This window comes from Microtus pennsylvanicus, chromosome 4 (genome assembly GCF_037038515.1).
Source record: "Microtus pennsylvanicus isolate mMicPen1 chromosome 4, mMicPen1.hap1, whole genome shotgun sequence".
Lineage (NCBI taxonomy): Eukaryota > Metazoa > Chordata > Mammalia > Rodentia > Cricetidae > Microtus > Microtus pennsylvanicus.
In genome coordinates, this window is record NC_134582.1 from 7,143,777 (window position 1) to 7,171,195 (window position 27,419).

The 27,419-nt window shown below is 39.7% G+C and overlaps 1 protein-coding gene across 11 annotated transcripts in view; it reads left to right on the forward strand.

Annotated features, from left to right (window-relative positions):
• The window catches only part of Atp9b (ATPase phospholipid transporting 9B (putative)), a 204,468-nt gene that overhangs the window by 36,419 nt on the left and 140,630 nt on the right, over nt 1-27,419 (forward strand). For all 11 annotated transcript variants that reach the window (XM_075968168.1, XM_075968164.1, XM_075968159.1 and 8 more), the window contains exons 5-7: nt 7,332-7,440; nt 21,015-21,073; nt 23,577-23,628. In XM_075968168.1, the coding sequence (XP_075824283.1) occupies nt 7,332-7,440; nt 21,015-21,073; nt 23,577-23,628 (220 nt within the window). The remainder of the gene's footprint in view (nt 1-7,331; nt 7,441-21,014; nt 21,074-23,576; nt 23,629-27,419) is intronic.

The window sequence follows — 27,419 nt, forward strand, 5'->3', positions numbered from 1 at the left end:
AGGGGAGGAATTTGGTGGAGAAGTCCTGTTTAGGACTGAGTGTCTCAGAGTGTTTCAAGGTCCCTCACTACACAGTGTCTGGCTGTGAGTCTCTGTGTTTGTTCCCATCTTCTGCACAGGGATGTTATCTCTGATGATGGCTGAACAAGGCACTGATTTATGAGTATAGCAGAATGTAATTAGGAGTCATTTTATTGATGGTTTTCTTTGTTTCTCTCCCTCCCTCCCTCCCTCCTTCCCTCCTCTTCTTCCCCTCCCTCTCCTCCCCTCCCTCCCTCCCTCCCTCCCTCCCTCCCTCCCTCCCTCCCTCCCTCCCTCCCTCCCTCCCTCCCTCCCTTTCTCTCCTCCTCCTCTCCTCTTTCTCCTCCTCCTTTTTTTCCTTCCCCTCTCCCCTCCCCCTCCTCCTCTTCCTTTCCTCCTCTTCTCCCCTCCCCACTCCTCCTCCTCCTTCTTTTTTTTTTTTTTAAAGAAGAGTACTATTTGCTTTTACTCTGTCTCTGGGCTATCTAGTTTTAGGTTGTTCACCCAAGCATTGTTGTATATGGGTTCCATCTCATGGGTTGGGCCTTAAGTCAATTCAGGAATTGGTTGATTACTTACACAAACTTTGTGTCACCATGGCACTAGCATATCTTAAAGGCAGAACACCATCGTCCATCCCAGAGTTTGTAGCTGGGTTGGTGTTCATATTCTTCTTTTGGTAACATTCTTGTACCAAAGACACTAGCACACAGAGCTGCAGGCTCTGTGTAGGCCACCAGCTCAACCCTCCATGTGCAATGAGTTGTGTAGGCGTTATCTTCAGCAATGGGACTTGCTACCATTTTGTCTAGAGCAACCTATAGTTTTGGCCACAGCCTGGGTTGTTTGGGGGTTAGAGTTAAACCGAGATATTTTATATTACTTGAGGCTATTGTGAAAGGTGTTTTCTCTGACTCTTTCACTGTCCATTTGTCTATTGGACATAGGAAGGCTACTCATTTCGTGAGTTCATTTTGTATCCTGCGAAGTTTGCTGAAAGTATTTATCCACTGTAGTAGTTTCTGAGTAGAATTTTTCAGGTCAGGTATATATCCTATCATATCATCTGCAAATACAGATACTTTGACTTCTTCCTTTCCAATTTGTATTCCTTTGATCTCTGTCAGTTTTCTTATTGCTCTAGCTAAGACTTCAAGTACTATATTGAATAGGTATGGTAAGACTGGACAGTCTTGGTCCTGATTTTAGTGGAGCTGCTTTGAATTTCTCTCTAAGTTGATGTTGGCTATGCACTTGCTATAAACTGCCTTTATTATGTTTAGGTATGTTCCTTGTATCCCTAATATCTCCAGGACTTTTATCATGAAGGAGTATTGGATTTTGTCAAAGGCCTTTTCTACATCTAATGAGATGATCATGCTTTTGTTTTCATTTTATTTATATGGTGGATTATATTTATTGACATACATGTGTTGTACCGTCCCTGCATCTCTGGGATAAAGCCTAGTTGATGATGGTGGATGAGTTTTTTGATGTGTTCTTGGATTTGGTTTATAAGTATCTTATTGAGAATTTTTGCATCCTGTTAATTAGGGAAATAGGTCTGTAAATATCTTTTTTTTTATTTAGTCTTTCTGTGGTTTGGTTATTGAAGGTAACTATGTCCTCGCAAAACAAATTGGGCAATGCTCCTTCTGTTTCTATTTTGTGGAAGAATTTGAAGAGTTTTAGCGCTAATTTCTTTGAAAGTTTGGTAGAATTCTGTGCTAAAACTATCCTCCTTGGGTTATATTTTGCTTTTTGTTTTTGCTTTTGTTTTGGACTTTTAATGACTGCTTCTGATTCCTTAGGGGTTATAGGTCTATTTAATTTGTTTATCTGATCTTCTTTGATAAGTAGTATGTATCAAGAAAATTATCCATTTCTTTTAGATTTTCCAATTTAGTTAAGTACAGGTTTTTAAAGCATATCCTTATGATTCTCTGCATTTTCTTGGTATGTGTTGTTATGTCCCCTTTTCATTTCTAATTTTATGAATTTGGATGTTCTCTCTTTGCCTTTTAGTTCATTTGAATAAGGCTTTGTCAATCTTACTGGTTTCCTCAAAGAACTCTTTGTTTCATTGATTCTTTGTATTTTTTGTTTGTTTCTATTTTATGAATTTCATTCCTAAATTAGAATATTTCTTACTGTCTTCTCTTTTTGGGTGTGATTTCTTCTTTTTGTTCTAGAGCTTCTAGGTGTGCTGTGGTTACTAGTAGTATAAGGTCACTCCAAGTTATTGTTTAGTTACTAAGTGTTGTGACCTTGCCTCTTAGAACCATCTTCATTGTGTCCTATAAGTTTGGATATGTGGTATATTTGTTTTCATTCAATTCCGGGAAATCTTTAATTTCATTGTTTCTCCATTTTTTCTTTCAATAGTTAGTTCAGTTTCCGTGAATTTATAACGTTTTTGTTGTTTCTGTTTTTGTTGATAGCCAGTTTTAATGCACGGTGGTCAGATAGGATGCATGGTGTTATTTCAATTTTATTTTATCTGTTAGACTTGCTTTGTGTGTGAGTATTGGTCAATTTTTGCAAAGTCCCATGAGATGCTGAGAAGAAGGTTCACTGTTTTGTGTTTGGGTGAAATGTTGTGAAAACATTTGTTAGGGTCATTTGGTTTATGTCATCTGTTAGCTCCAGCATTTCTCTGTTAGTTTTGTCTGGGTGATCTGTCTATTGCTGAGAGTTGGGTATCGATGTCTCACTCTCAGAGTGTGAGGGTCAGTATGTGGCTTATGCTGCTGTAGTAGTTCTCGTATGAACTTCGGTGCATACATTTCTAGAATTACAATGTCCTTTTGGATTTTTCCTTTGAGTATGTAGAGTCCTTTCCTGTCTCTTCTGATTAGTTTTGGTTTGAAGTTTATTTTTGTCAGCTATTAAAATGGCTATACTGACTTGCTTCATGGGTCTATTGGCTTGGAATATCTTTTTCCTCCCTTTACCCTGAGGTGATGTCTATTCTTGCTGTTAAGTTGTAGTTCTTGGATGCAGCAGAAAGATGGGTCCTGTTTGTGTATCCATTCCATTAGTGTGTATCTGCTTATTGAGAAATTAAGACCACTGAGTTGAGGCATATCAATGGACAGCGTCTATTGCTTTTTTTTTTGTGGTGGTGGTGGTGATGGTGGTGTGTCTCTCTGTGTGTTTCCCCACTTTTGATTTGCTTCTCCCAGATTATTTCTTGTGTTTTGTTGGGTGTAATTAACCTCTTTAGATTTGAGTTTTCCTTCTAGCCCTGTTTTTAGGGCAGGGTTTGTAGGCAGATACTGCTTAAATTTGGTTTATCATTGAATGTCTTACTTTGTCCATCTATTGTGATTGAAAGTTCGGCTGGGTATAGTGGTCAGGGTGGACATCTGTGGTCTGGTAGAATCTGTAGAACATTTTCCTGCCCTTCTGGTGTTTAGAGTCTCCATTGAGATGTCACTTGTTCTAATTTGTCTGCCTTTATATTTTACTTGGGTTTTCCTGTTTCAGTTTATAATCTTTCTTTGTTCTGTACATTTAGTGTTTTAATTATTATATGCTGAGGGGAATTTCTTTTCTGGTCCAGTCTATTTGGTATTCTGTATTCTTTTTGTACCTTATTAGGCATTTCCTTCTTTAGATTAGGGAAATTCTCTGATTTCCTTTAAAATTTTCTGTGCCTTCAACCTGGGTTTCTTCTTCTTCTGTTCCTATTATTTGGTTTTTTCAGACTGTTCCAGATTTCCTGGATGTTTCAGGAAAAGTCATTTTCTTTGACTGAGATATCTATTTTTTTCTATTGTGTTTTCAAGTATTTGAGTCTCTCTTCCACATCTTGCATTCTGTTGGTGAGGCTTGCCTCTGAGGTTATCCTATTAGAATTCCTAAATGTTTCATTTTCAGATCTCTCCCAGTTTTGGTTTTCTTTATTCCATTTCCACTTTCAGGTCTTGAACTGTTTTATTAATTTTCTTCCATTGTTTGTTCCTAGATCCTTCAAGAGATTTATTCATGTCCTTCTTAAGGACTTCTATCATGTTTATAAATGCAATTTAAAGGTTGTTGTCTTGTACTTTTAGCAATGTGACAATACCCAGTCCACAGGGACTGTTGTGGTATGCTTTCTGGAATCTAGTAGAGACTTACTGTCCTAGCTGTTTGTCATTGTGTTTTTATACTGACTTTTAGTCATCTGGGTTTGGGAAAGATTGTAAATTCTGGGTACTGATACTTGGTCTTGTCTTTGGTGGGTATTTTGTTCCTTGGGTACTGTGTCCTGTAGTAATATGGGCGGCGGCAGGGTTGTGTCCCCAAACACCCCAGCCGCCTGCCCGGCTCGGCTAGCTTATGCCCCGAAATAATTACACAGACACTGTATTCTTTTCATCACTGCTTGGCCCTTAGCTCTGGCCCTTACTGGCTAATTCTGATATCCCAATCAACCCATCTCTAATAATATGTGAGCACCGGTCTTACCGGGAAAGATTCAGCATGTCTGACCTGGCGGCTTGCTTCATTGCGTGCGCCTGCCTGCCTGGGAGAGCGGAGCATGGCCTCTCTTCTGCTCCCGAGAGGAGAGCTGTGGAGTCTGACCTCACTTCCTCTTCCTCCCGGCATTCTGTTCTGTTTACTCCTCCCACCTATCTCCTAACCAATGAGAGCCAAGCGCTTCTTTTATTTTAACCAATGACCTTCCTCCATCAGTGTCCCTCTCTGGTTCTTTGGAGAGTGTGGTGGCTATGTGTTGTCTGGTAGGTAATTCTTCTGGGATCCTGAGAGGCATTGCCAATGTGGGTTCCAGGTAAAAAGTATTGGGACCTGATAATTAGAAATGGGGATGAGCTGGTTTGGGGGCTCAAGGGATCACAGGAGGGAAGAAAGCAGGGAGTTCCACCATGATCTGCTTAGGCCCCTGGGAATGGGAGCAGAACGTGAAGAGAGGCTACAGCATGTAGTCTGCTACAGAGCTGATGATGAGACCTGGGAGCTGGATGTGGAGGAGAGGAGGGGAGAAGCTCGGAAGCTCTGCTGCTTGCTTCACTGATCTCCTTGCTTCTCTGGCAGCCTTGAGTGGAGGATTCCTAAAGAAAGCCTGCTGGAGCTGGGGCCTGAGGGAGCAAGAGGGGTGGGGAGGAAGGCTGGAGATCTGTGTGGTCTTGTGGATATGGAGGCAGAGAGGAGGGGGGTGCTGCAGCAGGTTGTCTACTGCAGACCTGGTGGTGAGACTAGGATGAATCTGGGAGGACTGGAGCTGCAGTCAGCCTGCCTGCTTCCCTGGCTGGAGTCTGTCGTTTTCTTAATGACACCGTTCTGACTGGGAGGAGATGGGATTTCAGTGTAGTTTTAATTTGCATTTCTCTGATGGCTGTTGAAGCTAAGGATTTCTCCATATGTTGTTTCTTGGCCATTTGTGTTTCATCTTTTGAGAACTGTTTTCATTTTACTAGCCCATTTATCATTTGGGTTGTTTGACTTGGTGCTTTTTTTTATTGTTGTTGTTGTTATTTTGAATATTTGTATATTTTGAAGTTATTACTCTATTTTCTTCCATCCACAATAGTTCCGTTTTCCCATGCAGGTAGTCAATGTAGATGAGAAATCAGCTTAAAAAGTGTCATATTTTTTTCAGTCCCATTCTTCTTTTTTTTTGTATTTAATGTATATGTGTTTAGAATTAGAGTTACAGGGTGCTGTGAGCCACCAACTGGTTGCTGGGATTGAACTTTGTTCCTGGAAGATCTGTCAGTGGCCTGAACTGTTGAATCTCCTCCCCAACCTTTAATTTTTTTCTATAGTTTATATTTTTTATGAAATTTAATTCATTCAGCCTTCCATTCATTTGGATCTTTTTTTAATTAGAAAGTTTAAATTTATACAGTAAGAACTAACAAAAGATACGTTATCAAGATCAAAATAAAAATGAAACTCACAGGAAATTGTTAAATATGTAGAAATTTGCAAAAACAGGATATCACAACGTTTTCAGCAGAATTACTAATCAAGCAGAAATATATCTGGAAGTGAATTTGAGTAATTCCTAAGAGAACATAATCAAGAGTTTAAAATTTTTCATAAATGATTAGATGCTAATAGAATCAATCATGACTTTTTAGGTTTTAAATATAGCATAGATAACATTTACTGTGATTTAATTATAGGGTAATTTTCTGTTGAAAGTAATTTTTCCCCTGTCACAGGCCCCTTTTCTAGTTTCCTGGCATTTACCCTCCCTCACTCCCACATAGATACACTTATATAAAAACTACACACATGAGAAAGAACACATGGTTTTTGTCTTTATGAGCCTGTGCTACCTCATTTTATGTAATTTTTCCAATTCTATTAATTTTTCTGCAAGTTGCATAATTTTATTTTTTCTGTATGGCGAATAAAACTCATTGTTCATATGTGTACCATATTTTTATTGTCCATCTATCTGTTGATGGTCATCTAGGCCAAATCAATTTCCTTGCTGTTTTGAATAGAGTAGTGGTAAAGCTGGGCGTGGCAGTGTCTCTATTGTAATAGGCAAAACCTTTGGAAGACCCTGCAGTGGTATAGCTGGGCTTTATGGAAGTTTTGTTTCTAGCTTAGGAGAAACCTCCAAACTGATTTCCACAGTGGCTTTACAGTTTATATCCCCAGCAGCAGCAGGAAGTGTTCTTTCCTATCCCAACATGGTTGTTCCTGAGATAGTCCTTCTGACTGGGATGAGCTGGGCTCTCAGGGAGGTTTCGATTTGTGTTTTTCTGATGTGGAAGGACGTTGAACACTTCAAAAATATTTATTGGTTATGTTAATTTCTTTTGAGAACCCTCTGTTCAGCTCTCAGCCTGTTTTTTGTTTAGTTTTCTGAGTTCTTTGTGTGTTGTCGATGCTCCCATTTACTCTGTACTCAATTAGCTTTTTATTTTGCTGTACAGAAGCATTTTTAATTTCATGAGGCCCCATTTGTTGATATTTGGCCTTATTTCCTGATACTGAATTTCTATGAAGTGCTTCCTGTTCCCATACCCTACTTTTTTTTCCTCCAGCATTTTCAGAATTTCAGGTTGAATGTTAGATTTTTGATCCATCTGAAGTTGATTTTTGGCAGAATGAGAGAATACAGGTCTAATTTGGTTCTTGTACATGTGTGTATCCAGTTTTTGTAGCAACAGTGTTAAAGCGGCTGTTTTCCCCATGAGTAGTATACGTGTTCTTGTAGTGTTTTTATTTTCATTCATTTGGTGTCTTAGGGAGTAATATAAATTGAAGGGGAAGAAGTAAATCTAAATAATAATTTCCTCTGCTTTTTTATTCTGCTTTCTAAAATACTTTTTGTTTTATAGGGATTTGTCTTGGCTGTTACTATTGCACGAGAAGCGATTGATGAATTTCGACGTTTTCAGCGAGACAAGGAAATGAATTCACAATTATATAGCAAGCTTACAGTAAGAGGTTAGCAAGAGACTTTTAATCCTCCTAGCATTTGCATAGTATAAGCATGTTAGAGTTAACATAGAAAGGGGAGCATGCTCGTTCTGGGCTTGAAAGCTCATGTGACTACATATGGGCTCCCATTTTCTTATAGTTTATAATGCTAGAATTTCAGGTAGAGTTTTATTCATTTTCTTACATGTGTACGTATGTGTGTGTTGTACATGTGCGCATATGTATATTTTCATATTTATACACTAACAAATGTATGCATACACTTACACAAACCTATATGCTGTGCTCTGTTAGAAAGCTGTAGCAGATATGAAAGAAACATGTTGTGTGATCCACAGTAGCTCTTTAAAGCACGTCTTAATTTTAATGACAGCCACAGAAGTCAATGTTGATATCATGGCATTAAGCATCTGAGTAAACGTCATTACCCAGTGCACTACAGGTGCATACACATAGTGCTCTCCCCGCATGTGGGCCTTTACAAATGCCTAAGAGTCATTTTCTTCATTTTGAGTCTGTATAGGAGTCAGTTTATGGGGAAGAGAATGGGGTACGCTGTTACAAACAGGGTTTGTGATAGTAGAAAAGAGACCTGATGAGTAAATAGTGTGGGGCACCCTGTAACTCTAAATGGGAGCTATAACCTGGAGTTCTGTTGAGAAGTAAGGTCCGAGTGGATATTGTATGTTCTGTCTCTGGACATATATAATGACTAACTTACTCAAAAAATCCCCTTATGCCTTTTGTTTTTAATACCTTATTGAGTATGATTTAAGACTTACAATCAGTGTTTTTGCTCTGTTCATCCATCACCGTCTAATTTTAGAACATTTTTAGCATTTCCAAAAGAAACCCAAAATTCACTGGATCATCTTTTCATGTTTTCCTCCTTTTCTCCCACTGAAGCCCTAGGTGACCTCTGCTCTACTTTTCCATCTCTAGTTTTGCCTACTCTGGACAGTCAAATGTATGGAACCATGTACTGTGAGATCTTCTGTCATTGGCTTCTTTGTCATGTTTTCAGGGCTTAGACATGCTGTAGCATGAAGTAGTGTTTTATTTTTGTTGACAAGACCTTGCTGCAGACACACCACATTTTGTTCATCTAGTCAACACTTGTGGGCATTTGAGTTGTCTGTATTCTGTAACTGTTACAAATAACCACACTCCTATGAATATTGTTTGCCAGCTTTTCATAAACTTCGTTTTCATTTTTCTGGGCTATCTTCCAGCAGGGAGGTTCCTAGACTGGGCAATGAAAGAACCACCACCCTACTTTTTAATTGGCTGTATCATTGGCATTCTTGCCAATAGTGTACATGGGTTCTGATTATGCCATGTCTTCATCAGTTACTGTCTGCCATGTTTATTGTAGTAGTATGGGTTTTATTTGCATTTGCTAATGATTATTGAGATTGAGTGTTTTTGTGTGTTTATTGGACATATGCCCACAATTGTATATTCATTCCTTCAACCACTTTTTAACTGAACTGTTGGTCTTTCTGTTGCTGAATTCTAAGTGTTCCTTTGCTATCTTGGGTAAGCCTTTGCCAGATTTGTGATTGCAATATCTCTCCCATTTTGTGGGCCTGTATCTTCACTTTCTTGATGCATAAATGTTTTATTTGGTCTGAATCATCTACTTTTCCCTTTTGTTTGGTGTTGTAGCCAAGAAATAACTGGCCAACTTTGTAATGATTTCTCTTTTTTTCTATTGGCTATAGACTTACCTCTACATTTAAGTCTGGTCCATTTTCATGTACAGTGTGTTATATTGGTCCACCTTGGTTTTCATAAATATGAAGTTATTTGTAACCATATGCTAAAAGACTAATCTCTCCACTCTATTTTTAAATTATTAAAAGAAATGAAGTGAGTTGGAGAGATGGCTCAGTCAATAAAGTGCTCGCTGCACAAACATAAGGACTTGAATTAGGATTCCCAGAACCCATGTAAAATGTTGGGTATTGGGATGAACATCTGTAATGTTGGATGTATGTTTGGGGAAGGGAGACAGCAGATTCCTGAAGCTTACTGGCCCAATCTAGCCATAACATTGAGCACCAAGTTAGTGAGAAACTCTGCCCCCAAAAGAAGCAGGACAATGGAGAAAGACACCCAACATTAACTTCTGACCTTCACCTATGTGTGCATACACACATCAACACATGTAAGTACTAGAAAAGAAAGATTTATGAAAAAGAACCCTCAAAGGGCCAGGTAAATTAGGTTTGACTTTATATTATATTGAGAACAGTTTATAGATTCTAGCTTATTATGAAATTAATTTTACTTTGGTATTTGTAGTTAAGCGGAGTGTGTTGATGGAGAAAAATAATTGCAGACTTTTTCTGATGAGGGTCAGATGTGGCCCTACAAGACATGAAGTTTAAACCAACTGTCTTTCCCCTGATCAAGAAGACAAGGAAGCCATGGGAGAAATTGTAGAAAAATATCAAGAGAATGATATATGAGTACTTAGAGAATAACTATAGAGATATGGCAGTTATATGAATATGTAAAAGAATTCAGGGTCTGAAAAATAGCCTAACTAATAAAAGAAACTTACCAGAAGGTTTTAGTCGCAGACTTAAGTGAACTGGAATGTCAGTGACCTTGACTCTATGTCAGGTGAAATGATCCAGTTTGAGGGGCATAAAACAAACATAAAGGAGCAGTTCTTGAGAGGCATTACAACAACATAAAGTGTATGACATGTCCGTCATAGACTTCCTGGAAGAGGAGGCAGAGAAAGGACAGAGTAGGGAAGAAGTAACGGCAAGAAGCTTGCTCTGTTTGATCAAAGACATGAACCTGTGCCTTCAAATTCCAGCTACCCCAAAAAGGATCAAGAGGAAGAGGTCATCACTGAGGCACAATCAGACTGTAGAAACTTGGTAACCCGGAGGAAAGGCCAAAAGCAAAGCAAATAGTCCAGATGTGATGTACTCAGATCAGCAGTCATGGAGGTGACAGGACGGACAGGCTTTTACAGCAATGAGAGTGGGACTATCAGCCAGGTCTTCTGTCTGGTAAACCCTGGCAGGGGTGGTGCACTCCTGTAACCCCAGCACTTGAGAGGCAGAGGCTTATAGATCTATTTGAGTTCAAGGCCAGCCTGGTCTACAGAGTGAGTTCTAATGATTGCCAGGATTGTTACAGAGAAACCCTGTCTCGGGTGGGGGAGACAAAAACTGAAGAAGGAATTAAAACGTTCTTAGATAAAATTCCCTGATAACCTTTTAAATTGTTTATGTGCGTGCGTGCGTGCGTGCGTGTGTGTGTGTGTGTGTGTTTGGTGTCTGTACATGGCTTGCACATGGATGTTAGAGGACAACTTCCAGGAGTCAGTTCTCTCCTCCTACCATTTGTTTCCCAAGGATCCAGCTCGGAGAATCAGGCTCAGCAGCAAGAGACTTTACCTACTGAACCTTCTATTTGGTCCACTGATTGGCTTTTATGCACTGAAGAAAATTGTCAGAAAGTGGAAAAAAGGGCCAGAGAGATAACTCAGCAGTTAAAGTCACTTGATCTTGCATAAGACACAGGTCAGTTTCCAGCACCTACCTCAGACAGCTCAAAACCTTCTGTAACTCTACTTTTTGGGGCTCCTATGCCTTCTTTTGACCTCCTCTGACATGTGTACCAGTTGATACAGAGAGCATACACTTAGCTACAGATGTGTAATAATAGATAAATAAATATTATAAAGGAAATAAAAACAGAGGAGAAAATATGTATGACCTGATAAAGACTCAATATCTAGATAAGTAAAGAACTCTGCAGTTTACCAGCAAAAGAAACTCAACTTAGAAATGGACAAAGAATCCAAATAGGTGGTTTTTTTTTTCAAATAAGATAAATAGCTAATAAGCACATGGTGTTCAGTTAACAGCATTAACTCATAGGAAAATGCAAAGAAAACCTCAGCAAGGTAATGCTACTAGGTAGGCCATCACTAAAGTATTGTAAGATGACAAAGTGTAAGGGCTGATGTAGAAATATTGGTATCCTGGAACATTATTTGGGGGTATTATCAGTGTTTAATCAGTTACAGTCATATCCTTCATGTTTAGATAGAATTTAATACAGAGACCCAAGAATGTAGTAATAGGAGTGGCGGGGCTGCGTCCCCAACACCCCAGCCGCCTGCTCGGCTAGCTTTTGCCCTGAAATAATTACACGGACACTGTATTCTTTTAATCACTGCTTGGCCCTTTAGCTCTAGCCCTTCCTGGCTAATTCTGATATCCCGATCAACCCATCTCTAATAATCTGTGAGCACCGGTCTTACCGGGAAGATTCTAGCCTAAGTCCATCCTGGGTCGGAGCTGGGGCATGGCGTCTCTCTGAGGCGTCTGCTCTGGAGAGGAGAGCTGTGGAGTCTGAGCTCACTTCCTCTTCCTCCCAGTGTTCTGTTCTGTTTACTCCACCTACCTATTTTCTAACCAATAAAATGGGCCAAGGCAGTTCCTTTATTAGCCAATGACCTTCTTCCATCACAAGAACATTTGCCCATGTTTATTATAGTCTTTAATATTTATGACAGCCCAAATGAAAACAGTCTATGAGTGGTTAAATGCCTAAGTAAAGTGCAGAATGTAGATTTATAAGTTACTATGAATTAGGGAAAGAAGGAAGGAGACAGCAAGTACTTACTGGGTGTGAGGGTGAGGAATGCTTTTTCTTCTGTTTGTTTTGTCCTATTCTGTTTTTTTTATTTTATTTTATTGTGCTTTAGATGCTCCTTTGTTTGCTTCCTTCCTTTCTCCTCTTCCTCTTCTTCCTCCTCTTCCTCTTCCTCCTCTCTTTCTCTTCCCCCCTCTCTCCCCCTCCCCTCTCCCTCTCCTTCCCCTCCTTTTTCTTCTTCTTCTTTTCTTTTTTCCTTCTTGTTTTTGGTTTTTCAAGACAGGGTTTCTCTGTGTAGATGTGGCTGTTCTGTAACTCACTTTGTAGGCTGAAGAGGCCTAATTTAACGTTAGTGCAGCCATGACAGGCTGCAGACTAACACTCGTGGGACTAGAACTCACTATTAACAATAAGCAAGAAAAGCCACAGACTATATTTTTCAGGGGACCAATCACAATTAGGACAAACAAGTACTAGGTGCTCCAGCACATTAAGAATAGCTTATCTAACTTGTATATAGATTGTCAATTGCCAGTCTTTGTTTGACAGGCTTCCTGCCACCCCACTCCTGTCCAATCAGGAGTGCAACCCTCATCTGAATCCGGAATTCCCCTACCGCCCTGTCCTTTACTCCTCCCTGCCATAACTGAGCTCAATGCTGCTCTCCCTAATCCAACCACTGTGCAGAGGGACAGAGAGCCCAAACTCGAGCTCGCAATAAAGGCTCTTAGCTTTTGCATATGAACTTGGACTCCTGGTGGTCTCTGGGGTGCTCATGATGCAGGCATAATATAGATCAGGCTAGCCTGCAACTCAAATAGATCTGCCTTTACCTCTGGTGCTGGGTTTAAAGGGGTGCACTAGCACTGCCAGGCCCCTTTGTTTTTTTAACGAGACAGAAAAGGAGTAGATTTGAGTGGGAGGGGAAGTGGGAAGGATCTGCAAGGAGTTGGGCTATTCCATAATCAGAATATGTTGTATGAAAAAATATTTTCAATACAAGAAAGAGAGAAAGATAAAAAATAAATGTCTCAAGCAGCCTAGTGGAAAGACACTATTGAAATAAAAGAACGTAACCTGAAAGTATAGTTTTACAAATGACTGAGTTAAACCAGAAGTAATCAAGTGTTTTAAAGTTATACAGTAATCACATATTCTGTTGGTATTGTTTATATATGCTGTCAGATCCTGGGATATCTAAGGACTTAAAAAAATTTCTGCAAGAAGAAATAGAAAATGTATATGATCCTCTGTATTGAGATTAAATTTCAAACTCTATGCTATTTATACAGAATGAGATAGTCTGTCCTTTTTTTAATACCTTTATAGCAATCACCAATTAATAGTGATTGCTTTGTGACTGAGTACATTTTGCTAATACCTCATCATGCAGCTTATTATTATATGACAATAATCTAATTCATTATTTAGTCAAATAATATAAAGTCAAAAAACACTGGCCAGGGTACTTTCTTTTATTTGAGTTTTTCCAATGTGGCCTGTGAATTTGGGGAAAAAAATAGGTATCTATAGTCAAAAAGCCCCACAGTTACTTATAAGTCAGTTTCCTATTTATGTTTTATCGGTATAAAATTTCAAAATATAAAATCAACAACCTTAGAAAAATGTTATGCTAACTTTTTCATGAAAAGAGCAAAATTTTATTGTCCTTACTAAACAAATTAGCTTCTGGAATTCCCAGGGCTATTGCCTCCTTAGACTGCAAGCTCCATGCAAAGCTGTGTGGTGGTTGTTTTTAATGTGTCCACAGCAGATGGCCACACGTGTTGAGGTGAAGCAGGGCTTCTAGAAGAAAGAACTTTTGTCTCACTTGAGGAAGCATCACTTTTATGGATTTTCCACTTTTGTAGTGCTTGAATTAAACATACTCTAAAGTCAGTTGTCAGTAGGTCTGTTTCTAATGCAAATAGCAGTATACCTTTTTATAAGTCAGCCACCATCAGGAGCAATGGAAGGCATGAGAATTTTACATGTGGAAGTGAAAACGACAGCTGTTTGACCCCACTCATAGTGTAGACGCCATCACTCCGGGTGCTTTTGGGAGCTACAGAGGGGACATCTGAAGTCTGTGTGGACTAACATGCCTCAGTCACAGCTGCGTGTGAGGTGGTGCAGTGTCCTTGCTTTGTGAATGAGTATTTTGACAGAATGCGTGGTGAGTGGAAGCTAGAGTGTGAAGGGAGCATCTGTTTAGCTTGTGACTAAGCACAGTGTAACTATGCATTTGAAGACTTTCATTTCTAGTATTTCATAGACGGTCTGTTGGAATAGTGTTTGTGGTGGCTTCCTTTCGTGCTTTACTGTGGTTGTGACATATTACTGCAGTTCACAGGCGCATTTGGATTGAAGGCAGCTGGGGAAATGGTCTGTTATTTCTTTTGTAAAGGAATGCCTCTTCTTGCTTTAAATATGCTAATGTTCTGAAAATGCTTTGTTTGGAAGCAGAATCTGCCCAAGAATATCACCTACTCGCAGCATGGATTTTGAGCTGACTCTTTGCCTCATTATCTGATAAGCTGCCTGCCTTGCACAGGAGTTATCTGCATTTCTGGCTGCTACCTCACTTCCTTTCTCTACGTGTAGGACTGTGTTACTACTTGTTGCCATCATCCATGAGTCTCGGAGGGTATTCAGTGTGCTAATGGCATTGTTTTCTTAAACTTGGTAGGCTCACCCACTGAAGCCTGTACAGGCAGACAGATTGCCCTTGTGCTAACTGGACAGCTACGATTGCACCAGCACTGCGTATGCCTTTTATCTGACCTGCTAATAGAGACAGTCTTTACTTTTTGAGATGTTTGCCAGATGTCTCAGGCTGTTGTCATATTTTTATGAGTTCTTTACCTGATGTGAATAAACTAGGAGTTTTATTTCAGTGTCTAGTTTTGCATATCACATTAGACAAACATGTGTGCATTGTTGCTCTCTGAAGTCTGTGGCAGTATCCATATTATTTTTTGATTATATGGTGCTTCAGTTACTGAGGTAGATATATCTAATACAACTCACCAATTATCATTTCATATTTCATTAACTCAGTATTCTTTCTAAAATTACCAAATTCATTTTTGCTAAGATATTTAGAAAAAATGAGGATCTTAAATTATGTCGATATAGCTAAAGCGTTGTCTAAAGCAAAGCTGGTGGGGAGACTAGTAATTTTTGATTTCCAGAAGTAATGATTTTTAACCCAGCAAGCCAAGGAAGAATATGGCATCTCACAGTAAGGAATAATAAAAGACACTGAGGGTTATAGTTAAGGTAAATGAGACTGCTCAGGCTTTTGTAATCTTTTGTTTGTTTTTCAACAGAGTTTTATTATGCCATCCTAATTGGTCTGAAACTGGCCGCCTGGGCAAGACTGGCCTTGAACTCACAGAGATAAGTCTGCCTCTGCCTCCAATCCAAGTGTTAGAATTATAGGAGTGCACCATCACAAGGGGCCAGAAGTCTTCCTTTTTTTTTTTTTTTCGAGACAGGGTTTCTCTGTGGCTTTGGAGCCTGTCCTGGAACTAGCTCTGTAGACCAGGCTGGTCTCGAACTCACAGAGATCCGCCTGCCTCTGCCTCCCGAGTGCTGGGATTAAAGGCGGGCGGTGACCACCGCCCGGCAGTCTTCCTTTTTTTAATGGTAACATTTTCAGGTCTGTATGTAAGAGATACTTCTGAGCTTTAAAAGATACATAGTTACAATTGAAAATAATTTTTCCCACAGGGTAAGATTATGTAACCCAGGCTCGCCCCAAACTCCGTAGTGCTGAGATTATAGGCATGTAGCACTGCACTAACTACATGACCTTTTGGTTAACTGAGCATATTAATTTTTAGGGTATGTACTGACCTTTGCTTTGGCCTAGGTACTTGGATTTTACCAGTGTTTTATTGCCACTGTTTTGGTGATGTAGGGAATTGAACCCAGGATTTTGTTTAAGTTCTCTACCTTTGAGTTATAACACCAGTCCGTTTAAATTTTGAGGCAGGGTCTTCTCCAGCTGTCCCCATGTCCACTCTTCCACTAGCACTTCAGGTCCTTACGCTCTGCTCTCATCATTGCTTTCTGTCACACTGACCACCTCCTGACTTGCCATATGACATTTTAAATTTTTGACTTGCTATATGTGTACGGAAGGTCCCTAGGCCAGGGCTTGGATAGTGGAGATGCTGCATTCTGTCTTCATGTCTCACTTGGGGTTTGCTGTACCTTAATTGACAACTGAGAACAAGCCAACTATGGTCTACCTGCACGAGAGCTCTTCTGGGCCAGGACACCAAAACAGCTATTGATGATTTGTGCGACAACATGTGTGGACCTCAAAACCAAAACACTGAGAAAACAAGAACCCTGGTGCAAAAGATGAGTCATTGTGTGGTTCTACCTAACAGTGCTTTAGTGTGTAGTTTAATTTGGCTCCTTTTATTTATTTATTTATTTTGGTGTTTGGCACCAACAGTATCATGTGTACTCTATTGTGTTTGCTTCTTTCAGTATGCTTTTGAGATAGGACTGATGGATAAAGTCCAGTGTCTCTACTACCCAGTAGGATTCCACTGTACAGTCGTCTTCTCTCAGGAATCAGTGCCTGGCTTTCCCCAACCATCGGCCATTCTGAACCAAACTTCTATGAATGTTTTCATTTAAAATTTAGGTTCTTGTTTTGTTTTTTGTTTGTTTGTTTTGGGATAAATACCTAAAGGTGAAATTCCTTGGTCACCAGATGGATTCTTACTTTTGTTTGCTTTTTAGTTATAAAATTTACTTTTTAAAAGTGGAGTGGGGCATGCCGCAGCATGCGTCCTCGTCCTGAAGTTTAATAGCCACTAGTAATATGGTTAGCATTTTAAGGTTAAGCATATAAGCTTTAAAGGTGTTTATCTTACTTAGGTTTTCTATTGCTGAGATAAAACACCATGACCAAAAGCAGGTTGAGGAGGAAAAGATTTGGCTCACACTTCCACATTGCTGTTCATCCTTGAAGGAAGTCAGGACAGAAACTCAAACAGGGCAGGGACTGAGGCAGAAGCCATGGAGGGGAACTGCTTACTGGCTTGCTTCTCATGGCTTTGCTCAACGTGCTTTCTTATAGAACGTGGTTTCTTATAGATCCTGGACCCACCATGGGCTGTGCCCTCCCCCGTTGATCACTTATTAAGAAAATGCATTCAGTTGGGTCTCATGGAGGCATTTCCTCAACTGAGGCTCCTTCCTCTGATGACTAGTTTGTGTCAAGTTGATACAAAACCTGTCAATGCAGTGTGTGAAAAATACAACTGGTCTTGATTTGAGTCATTGTAAGTTTACAGAACTGTTTGCTGTGTGATTAAGAGTTCTGGGATAGAGGGGTTTTGTTAATGGAACAAGTGCAGGAGTGAGAGTAAGCAAGGACCACTGTGCAGGTGCAGGGTGAGCTACTAGGTTGGCACCGAGCAGGCCAGTGAAATAGCAGCAGACATTAAGAAAAGGCAGAAAACTGATTTGAGATCAGCTATAAAGAACTTATTATACAAATCTGTATTGTCTTCTAAGTTATTGTCAAATAATGGAAGTTTGGGGGTTTAGAGATAGACCTAATGTTTAGATTTTTAGTTCTTTGGAATTCAGATTGAAGGAGATAAATTACAAGTGGAGTCTATTTTGTGTTATGTTCTGCATATATAGGTAAAATGAGGAGTATCCCTGAAACTGAGAGACTGGGCATATGTGTAAGGAGCTTCTAAGGGAGAACACACTGCTGTGCTTTGCCTGGAGGAAAGCTCAGTTCCAGGGATAAGCCATGTGGATGCTTTTCTCTGGCAGGGCCACTCAGTTGCTCTGCCTTGGCAGCACAGTGTCAGGTCATATGGTGACTGTGCAGAGCAGGCAGCTCCTCCAGTGCCCCAGGGCTCCTTGCCAGAGCATGGAAGGAAGCTATTCCGGTTCTGTAGTGACAGAGTCACCAAATAAAAAGCAAGCAGTCTTGTGAGTGTAAGGTTAAACTGTCCAGGAATTTAGGTCCTATTAAAACAATGTGAACCAATTTTCAAAATGTAAAATCATGACCTTTTAACTAGACACATTTTAGGCAGATGCTCTATGGTTTGCTATTTAGCTCTCTATAGTTCCTTTTTAGAGGACAGTCTTTCTGTATGCCCACACTTAGACTGCTGTGGTCAAGTGGTTCTCTTGAGACAACAGACATACACCACTATGACCAGCTTAGCCTTCTAACATTTTGTTCATAGCATAAAATTACTGTCTCAAAACTTTTGATACTATTTGCCATAAACTTTCCCCTTAAACATGTAATCACTGATTCCACAGAAATGAAAAGCAGTCACTATAGCATGTCTAAATGTTAAATACCATATGGTAAAATAGCCAACCTTTTGGGGATTTAAGGGTTTTATAAAAGAATAAAATATGGCCATGTCTTCTATGTTTTAAAATTATTTTAAACAATTTATTATTTTATATCATCTAACTACAGGTTTTTCTTTTCCTCCTTTTTAAATGTGTGTACTATTTAAACTTAATTGGCAGGAGAGAAAGTGAATTAAAAGACAGCACAGGGATTCTGTGGAGAGTGGCCCGAAAGGTCCGTGGCAACCCTTCTTATTTCATACTTAGCTGTGAGAACAACAGTGGCCCGAAAGGCCCGTGGCAACCCTTCTTATTTCATACTTAGCTGTGAGAACAACAGTGGCCCGAAAGGTCCGTGGCAACCCTTCTTATTTCATACTTAGCTGTGAGAACAACAGTGGCCCGAAAGGTCCGTGGCAACCCTTCTTATTTCATACTGAGCTGTGAGAACAACAGTGGCCCGAAAGGTCCGTGGCAACCCTTCTTATTTCATACTGAGCTGTGAGAACAACAGTGGCCCGAAAGGTCCGTGGCAACCCTTCTTATTTCATACTTAGCTGTGAGAACAACAGTGGCCCGAAAGGTCCGTGGCAACCCTTCTTATTTCATACTTAGCTGTGAGAACAGCAGTGGCCCGAAAGGCCCGTGGCAACCCTTCTTATTTCATACTTAGCTGTGAGAACAACAGTGGCCCGAAAGGCCCGTGGCAACCCTTCTTATTTCATACTTAGCTGTGAGAACAACAGTGGCCCGAAAGGTCCGTGGCAACCCTTCTTATTTCATACTTAGCTGTGAGAACAGCAGTGGCCCGAAAGGCCCGTGGCAACCCTTCTTATTTCATACTTAGCTGTGAGAACAGCAGTGGCCCGAAAGGCCCGTGGCAACCCTTCTTATTTCATACTTAGCTGTGAGAACAGCAGTGGCCCGAAAGGCCCGTGGCAACCCTTCTTATTTCATACTTAGCTGTGAGAACAGCAGTGGCCCGAAAGGCCCGTGGCAACCCTTCTTATTTCATACTTAGCTGTGAGAACAACAGTGGCTAGAAGCTTAGCATGACCATGTTTGCAATGATTAAAAGACTAATTCTTTTGTAAGTGTTTAGAATTACTGACTGGGAAGCTATGGTAAGATTTGTTTTATATATAGTTCTAAAGAACATTGCTGTCTTATGAATAAATGTAGTTGTAGCCTTTCTTAGTTTTCCTCATTGAAGAACACGGGAAAGATGTGCTGTGTGCTAAACAAAGCAACTCCAGAAACTTTGCCAATCAGACTCAGCTTCATTAGGGGGTGTTTAGGAAATCAGGCTTAATGAAGAGTTGATGGGAGCAAACTTGAGTAATGAATCTTGTTATGTTAGTTTTGGTAAAGCTCCAACTATGCTGGCAGTTAGAACACAATGCATATAAAAGTTGCAAACAAACCTATTGGTGCCATAGAGCTGTAGTTGTGAACACAGACCATCGGGTGCTCGTTGTTCTAAAAGGCAGAGGGAAGGCTGAGACAGGAGGAGGGAACGCTTACTTGAGTTTTTAGATAATCTGCTGAACATCCTATTGTATGCAATATTTTGTAGATACTTAAGTGTAATACATATTCATCTTTATTAACAGATATTCCATATTAGATAGACATTAAGGATTTACTCAAATATGTACATGGAAATATTACTTTTAGTAGTGAAATTTTCAGTTTTCAGTTCTGACTTGTATAGGCAAAGATACTAGTGGCAGATGATTTCATTTATTATTTGCTTTACTTTGTGTCTTTTGTGCCAGTCTGTGTAATTTGTGGTGTTAAGTGTAGTGATACGGTGAGCAGGCCTGCTTTTTGTCCGGCCCGGCTCCCACATGGCTAGCTTAGCCCCAGAAATAACAACACACAAACTGTATTCACTTAAACACTGCCTGGCCCATTATATCTAGCCTCTTCTTGGCTAACTCTCACATCTTGCTTTAACCCATATCTAGTAATCTGTGTATCACCATGGGGTCGTGGCTTACTGGGAAGATTCTAACCCACGTCCATCTCGGGCCGGAGCTTCATGGCGGTTGCCTGACTCTGCTTTCTTTCTCCCAGCATTCTGTTCTGTCTTCCCCGCCTACCTATGTTCTGACCTATCAGGCCAAGCAGTTTTCTTTATTAATTAACCAATGAAACAACAGATAGATAGAAGACCCTCCTACATCAGTTAAGGATTTATACATTTCCAAAATAACTCAGCTTCAGTCACCAGATTATTTTATTCAGTAATGTTCCTGATCATTGCTACCTTTTCTGAGAACTGAAATGCTAGCGAAGTGTGTGAAGTACTATTTACATAAGATCCTAACTTATCATGAGGAGGCCTGGCTCTGTTATTTTTACTATTATTAGGGGGTAGTTATTTAATCATGTTTGGTAGTTTAACAAGATTAATTAGGTGTAATTGCATATCTGAAATATAACTTGAAAATATGAAGAAATTCTGCTTTTAATTTTTTTTAAATTTGTATTTGTTTTTTGCCCTAGAGGTATTTAAAGTACTACGTATCAAAGTTCCTCCAGTGCACTTTTGTTTCTCTGAGTTGATTGTACTTCTTCTTTTCTTTTAGGGAAAGTGCAAGTTCAGAGTTCAGACATACAAGTTGGAGACCTCATCATAGTGGAAAAGGTTGATGCATTTTAATATACTTTACATCTGTACATATATCAGTCATTAACATTAGCTTAATTACAAGTCATTTGTATTTTGAAGGAACTGTTGAGATATTTTAATTCTTAATGTGTGTTTGTAAGAATTGATGTATTTTAATATAATTAATTATTTACATTTTCTGTTTTGCTAAAGTGTATTTTAATGTCTTTAGATAAAGCCATGTTTTTAAATGTAAGACCTGTGTTAATTGCTTAATGTATCCCATTTGTCTTAAGAATTGTGTTCATAGGTTAATAATTTTCTATCACTTTTCAGAATGTACTTGTCCAGATGGCTATATTAGACAAAATTATTGGCTCTAATTCCTTCGGTTTAAAATTGTAAAGAGAGAAAGCGAATGAAGGCTAAAAAGCACTAGAAAAGTAGTTTAGGCCATGATGAGAAGCCATGCTCTAATAAAAGCATGTCGGGCAGGGAGAGTGAATGGATGGGCGGTATACAGGTCAGGGCTTCCTCCTGGGGTGCTGGCCCTGCCTGTCTGTGACATGGAAAGGCCTGTGTGCTGCTATGTCTCTCTCTGTAAAAGATTCTTCCTGTTGTGCTGTCTCTGCCTTGTTCTTGATGTGTTGGGAGTGCTCTGCACACTACCTGGTGTGTGATGTCAGTGTGTGGGTGTGTCTTCTCTGGATATATCCTTACTTTGCCGTCTATATTCTTGGGAAATTCTTTACTGACTTTTAAAGTCTCTCTGGCATATTCCCATTTGACTTCCTCCAGAGCTGTCTGCAGTCTTTGGTGTTAGCCTGCATCTCCACTGCCTGGGGCTGAGGGTGTCTTCTTCCCATAGAAATGATCTTCTTGTTGCTCTATTCTGTATATAGGCGATGTGGTTTGATTTTACAAAGTGGAACAATGCTTAGTATGCACAGGGTACTAACACAAACATCTGTAGTGTTTCATTGTATAAATGCTGGAAATTACTAGCCTTGTATCCATTCAATTTTTGGAAAATTTCTGCTTTATGTATTTTTCTTATGCGGTTGAACTATTTCAGTGATCATTCTTGTATCTTTGCACATTTCTGTAAGGTAGATTCTGACAAAGGTGCATATAGATTTTGTTAAGTGTTTGCTTCTTGGCATAGGCTAGATGTCTGCTGTGTTGATTAATACACAGTTTCACCTTTGCCTTGTTTTTTTTTTTTGGTGCTGGGTAGTGAACCAAGGGCCTCCATTATGCCAAGAATGTATTCTGACACTGAGCCCTTTATTGCAATTTATTATATCTTACATTTAGAAGGGGAGGACGCTGTTACAAGTAAGGAAAATGGCTGAAAAGGTTAGTGACTGTTCAGAATGTACAACTCATAGGGAATTTTAAGCTATCATGAGTAGAGTTGATATTTTTGAAGTCAGATTAGATTAAGTACAATGTTTTTATGCCACATTTAGTATATGGAAGAGCTTCATGCCTGTGTTGAGCGTTGTACTTGGCCCTGGGGGTATGGCACTTGTGTTCAGGCTTTGCCTAGGTTGACTCCTTGTACCACATGCAAACAGCAACAGAAAGGACAATAAAAGCAGTTTTAAGGCTTGGTCCATATGAGAATTTAAGTAAAGAGTGAAGTGAATTCACTTTACTGTTTAGTCCTAATTACTTGATCTAAGTATTTTTCTTAAAATAATGTCATGACAGTACATTCATAATACTGAAGGTTTGAGTGCTGCCACTGATCATGAAGTCTGCTTCTTTATGTGTAAGCTTTTAGGTTTAAGTAATTAGCTTGGTGCTGGGGACCTTGTTCTTGCTGGGCAGTACTCTGCCACTAAGCTCCCTTAGACTCCCCCTGTGTCTGATGGTCTGTGCTGCTTTGATGATGGTGCTGAACAGCTCGATCATCCTCCAGTGCATTGACTTACATGCCCGGCAGTGTGTGTCTTGGGTGGAAAACTACAAGTTCTAACATTTCTAAGTTGTCCCCAATATTAAAGGGCTAACTTTTTAAAGAAACTTTTTACAGGAGTTCTCTGTTTTTTTCCCCTCCCCTTTCCCCAGGAAGCAACGTTTTGTTTTCAAAGTAAGCATTATATGATAGCAATTGTATTTGCCTATTCTCATTTGTTTGTTTGTCCGTGTTATCTCCTGGTGATGTGCTCTTTGGTGTTGACCTGGAGCAGCCACTGCCCATTTTCCAGGGCGTTTGGACTGAGGAGGATGCAGTTGTTATGTGACATACCATTGTGGAGTGTTATTTATGGTTAAGATGCTGTGGAGATAATATTTAAGCTTTTTCTAGACAAGAAAAGTCTGAATGCCATGTATATGGCTTGCTATTGTTTAACAAAACATCTGAATGAGAATTAAAATGTTAGCTTTTATGTAAAATTATGAATAATAGCTATTTTAATAGAATTTTACTTAATATTTTATTTGTCTTTTTATTAACTATTTCTTCTCTGTAATAGTATTATGTTAATGTACATCTTCAAATAACAATTAGTATATTACTTTTTTGCAGAACCAAAGAATTCCATCAGATATGGTATTTCTTAGGACTTCAGAGAAAGCAGGTAACTTTTAATGTTTTCTTTTACATTGCTGTAGTTTTTTTTTCTCCCTCCCTCCCCTCTTCTCTCTCTCTCTCTCTCTCTCTCTCTCTCTCTCTCTCTCTCTCTCTCTCTCTCCTCTCTCTCTCGACAGGATATTACCATTTAGCTATGTCTGATCTAGACACCAGGCTGGCCTTGACCTCACAGAAGTCTGCTTGCCTCTGCCTTTCAAGTGCTAAGATTAAAGACATGCACCACCATGTTTTGCTAGATTTCTTTGTTTTAAAAAGTAAAAGCAAGATTTCTGCCTAGAAAACTTATTTTTTATTATTTCAAATTCATTTCCAAATGACATTTAATTGTTGCTATTTTAAATAAACACTTTAGTGTTTAATAATTGCTTGAAAAGTTATCTGAGTAGATTTTCTTTCATAATAGTTTTGAGAACCTAATTACGTCAATAACAGTGTAACTCAAAATTTGATTGCTATTTTATATTTTCAGTTTTACTTAATTTCACATAGTGTTATTTTCCATTTGTTTTGTACACAGTAGTAATTGTGTGTTTGCTGCAGAAGAGACCAGCATCTAGTTGTGGATTCCTGCACTATAGTTATGGGTATTTGCCATGACCAGTTCATGGTCTGTGTGTGCTAGCACACAGATGCCCCAGTGTAATATCCTATTCTCTAGGCACTGTCTCATAGTGGAAAGCACTCTGTGTACAGGCATAGACATTTGGGCCTCTGTGAGTTGCCAGGCGCTTTGTGGGAAAAGCAATATTTAGAACCTGAGCTTTCAACTGGAAACCTCATGTGACTAAGTAGAAAAGCCAGGGAATCTCTGTCAGGGTCTGTTTGGCCATTTGCTAATGACTGGCTTAGTTGTGTGGGACACACTTTGGTTATCTCTAGGATGAGACAGCACATCACAGAATGCCTATAGCCTCTTTCTGCCCTATTCTTACAGTTCATAAAGCTAGCTGTCATTATTTTCTTTTCTAGGTTCAGCATGAATGCTATTTGTAAGTGTAGATATGCTTCAAAGGCCTGGGTGGGGTTCAGAGTTCATTTCTTGTTTCCTCTATGAAAAGCAGTGTGCTTTAAAAATCAGACTTAATTGTGTGGGCCTCTGAATGTGAGTGGCCAGAGAGTGTGTCAGGTTCCTTTGAAGCTGGAATTAAAGGCAGTTGTGAGCCATCCCATGTTGGGTGCCAAGACTGGAACTTAGGTGCTCTCCAAGAACAAATTAGGTCTTAACTCTTGAGCCGTCTGTCAAACGCAAAGCAGCAGACTGTTCCAAGAAACATTTTGAGTCCTGATAAAGAGAAACTCTGCAGCGCTGTCGAGTGCTGTGCTTGCTTACCTTGCTGCGTGAGCTGCTCTCAGGAGAAAAGCTATCCACGGTAGGCAAAGGACCTGTGAGCTGCTGTCTGTTTTGTGTTACTTAGTGTGAGCTCTATCTTCCCAGCTGCTGTAGAGACTGGCCAGGTGCTTCTAGATTGTCACGCACCAAAATTACAAGTTTGTCGTTATTGTGACTAGAGAACCTTAGCTGTCTGTCATCTAGCCCAGTTACTACCACTGTAGGTTGTAGCACTGATTTTTATCAAGAGAAGTTTTCTTCTTAGAATGTTTCCCTTTCTGTTTTGAGAACATCATTCGGATAACATACTCCGAATACACTTCCCAAGCATTGCTATCTAGCGAGTGTGGTGTGGCCTCCTCCTGGTGCATCAGCCCATCAGTTGTCCCCCGTGACGTGGCACCTGCAGACTGCCCAGTGCTGTAGGGTCCGTGAGACCTCCGTCTCCTCCAGAAGCTGTGTGCCTTAGCTGTGGACATGTGCAAGACTGTAGACCTCTTAATTATGGCATATAGCCCCCTTTGTCTTGCTAGATTTGACTTCTAGTGATTTCATGAGGATTTTTGGTCATAAAGGCTATATTTGGGATTCTGAAGAGCCTTTGTGAAACCTTTATTTTAATATCAGAGTAGACTGGCCTTAGTGTCCCTCAGGGTTGTTCTGTTCCTTCCTACTTTTTGAAAGAATCTGTAAAGAATTTTTATTTTTTAATGTTTGATGCAATTCATCCATGAAATGGTATGGATCTGGCCTTTGAGGATCTTTGTTTTATTTTTTAATTTCTAATTCTCGCTAAAGGCCTACTTACATTGTCCTTTTCTTCTTGAATTAGTTTTTTGTAGTTTGTGTCCTTTTTTAAAATAATTAGTCTACTTTAGGTTTTCTAATTCATAGACACGCTTCAATTATTCCTTCATGATCTTTAAAAAACAGTTTTAACACTAGTAACAGTAGTAGCAATGTCCCTTTCTTTGTTCTTAGTTTTAATAATTTGAGTCTTCTTTTTGTTTTGTTACTCTGATTAAAAGATTGTCAATGTTACTGATCTGTTGAAGGAACACATTTGGGTTTCAATGATCTTTTTTATCAGTTGTTTAGCATGGAACCTGACTACAGAGAGGAGTTTCATCACAGCTACCCCAGTGACTTCTTTGCATTCTCCAGATGCGTTGATTTCTTGCTATAGACATTTTTCTATGCCCACAGACCCACTCTCACCCCACCCCAGCCTTCACCTGTGAGCTCATGTAATTAGTTATTCTCCTATTTTTCCTGTGCGATGTCTTAGTTACTTTCTTTGCTGTGATAAAGCACAATGCCCACAGCAACTTTGAGAAGGAAGAATTTATGTGGGTTTTCAGTTCTTGAGGGCTAATAGTCTGTCATTGTAGCAGGCATAGCTGCAAGCAGAAGGCATAGTGGCTGTATCAGAAGCTGAGGGTTCCTACCTCGAACAGAAGCAAGAAGCAAAGTGGGGTGGGGGTGGGGTAAGAGGCTTTGGAACCTCAAAGCCTAACTCTAGTGACATATGTCTACCAGCAAAGTCACAGTTCCCAAATAGCACTACCAACCAGGGACCAAGTATGTAAATACATGAGTCTGTGAGGGCTACTTTAATGCAAGCTGCCATAGGGGATAGCAAGGAGCTTGTTCTTACCGCCTCCAGGATAATTTTTTCTCTGTTCTGTTGCAGGTGCATCTATTTAAAACTCTGTTGTTCTGAGAGGGGGTCCTCATATCCCTTTAGTAGTCATTGTCCACTGGTTATTTTTAGGGCATTTGGAAGAGTCATGACTGATAAGTTAAAGGATATAATGAAATAGAATTGGTCAGCCTCTGCTTTTTGTCTGGGGCCTTTAATCCATTTCTATATAGTATAATTATTGAAAAGGTAGTATTTACATCTATCACTTGCAACTAGTGTTTTCATTGTTGATATAGAGAAGTAGATTTTCAAAGGGTTTATCTAACCTTCATTCCTATTGATAATAGCTATTTTCTTAGGCTCTCTGTCTAATAGCGTACATGTAGTATAATAGGTTACTGTGGTAGTTTGAATGAAAATGGCTCCCATAGACTCCTGTGTTTGAATGCTTGTTCTGCATTGTTCTACCAAATGTTGTTCTATCAAAAAGTTGGTAGAACTGTTTGAGAGGGATTAGGAGGTGTGGCCTTGGTGAAAGAGTTGCATCACTGGGAATGGATTTTGAGCTTTTAAAAAGCCCATGCCACTCCTAGTAAGCCTCTCTCTTTCTACTTCGTGGTTGATACTCAGCATGTTAGCTCTCAGCTCCTTCTCCAGCACTGTGCTTCCCTGCTTGCAGCCACATTCCCTGACATTGTGGTCATGGACTCACCATCTAAAACTACAAGCAAGCTTTCTAATTAACACTTCCTTTTATGAGGCACTTTCGTCACTGTGTTTTGTTGTGGCAGTAGAAATGTAA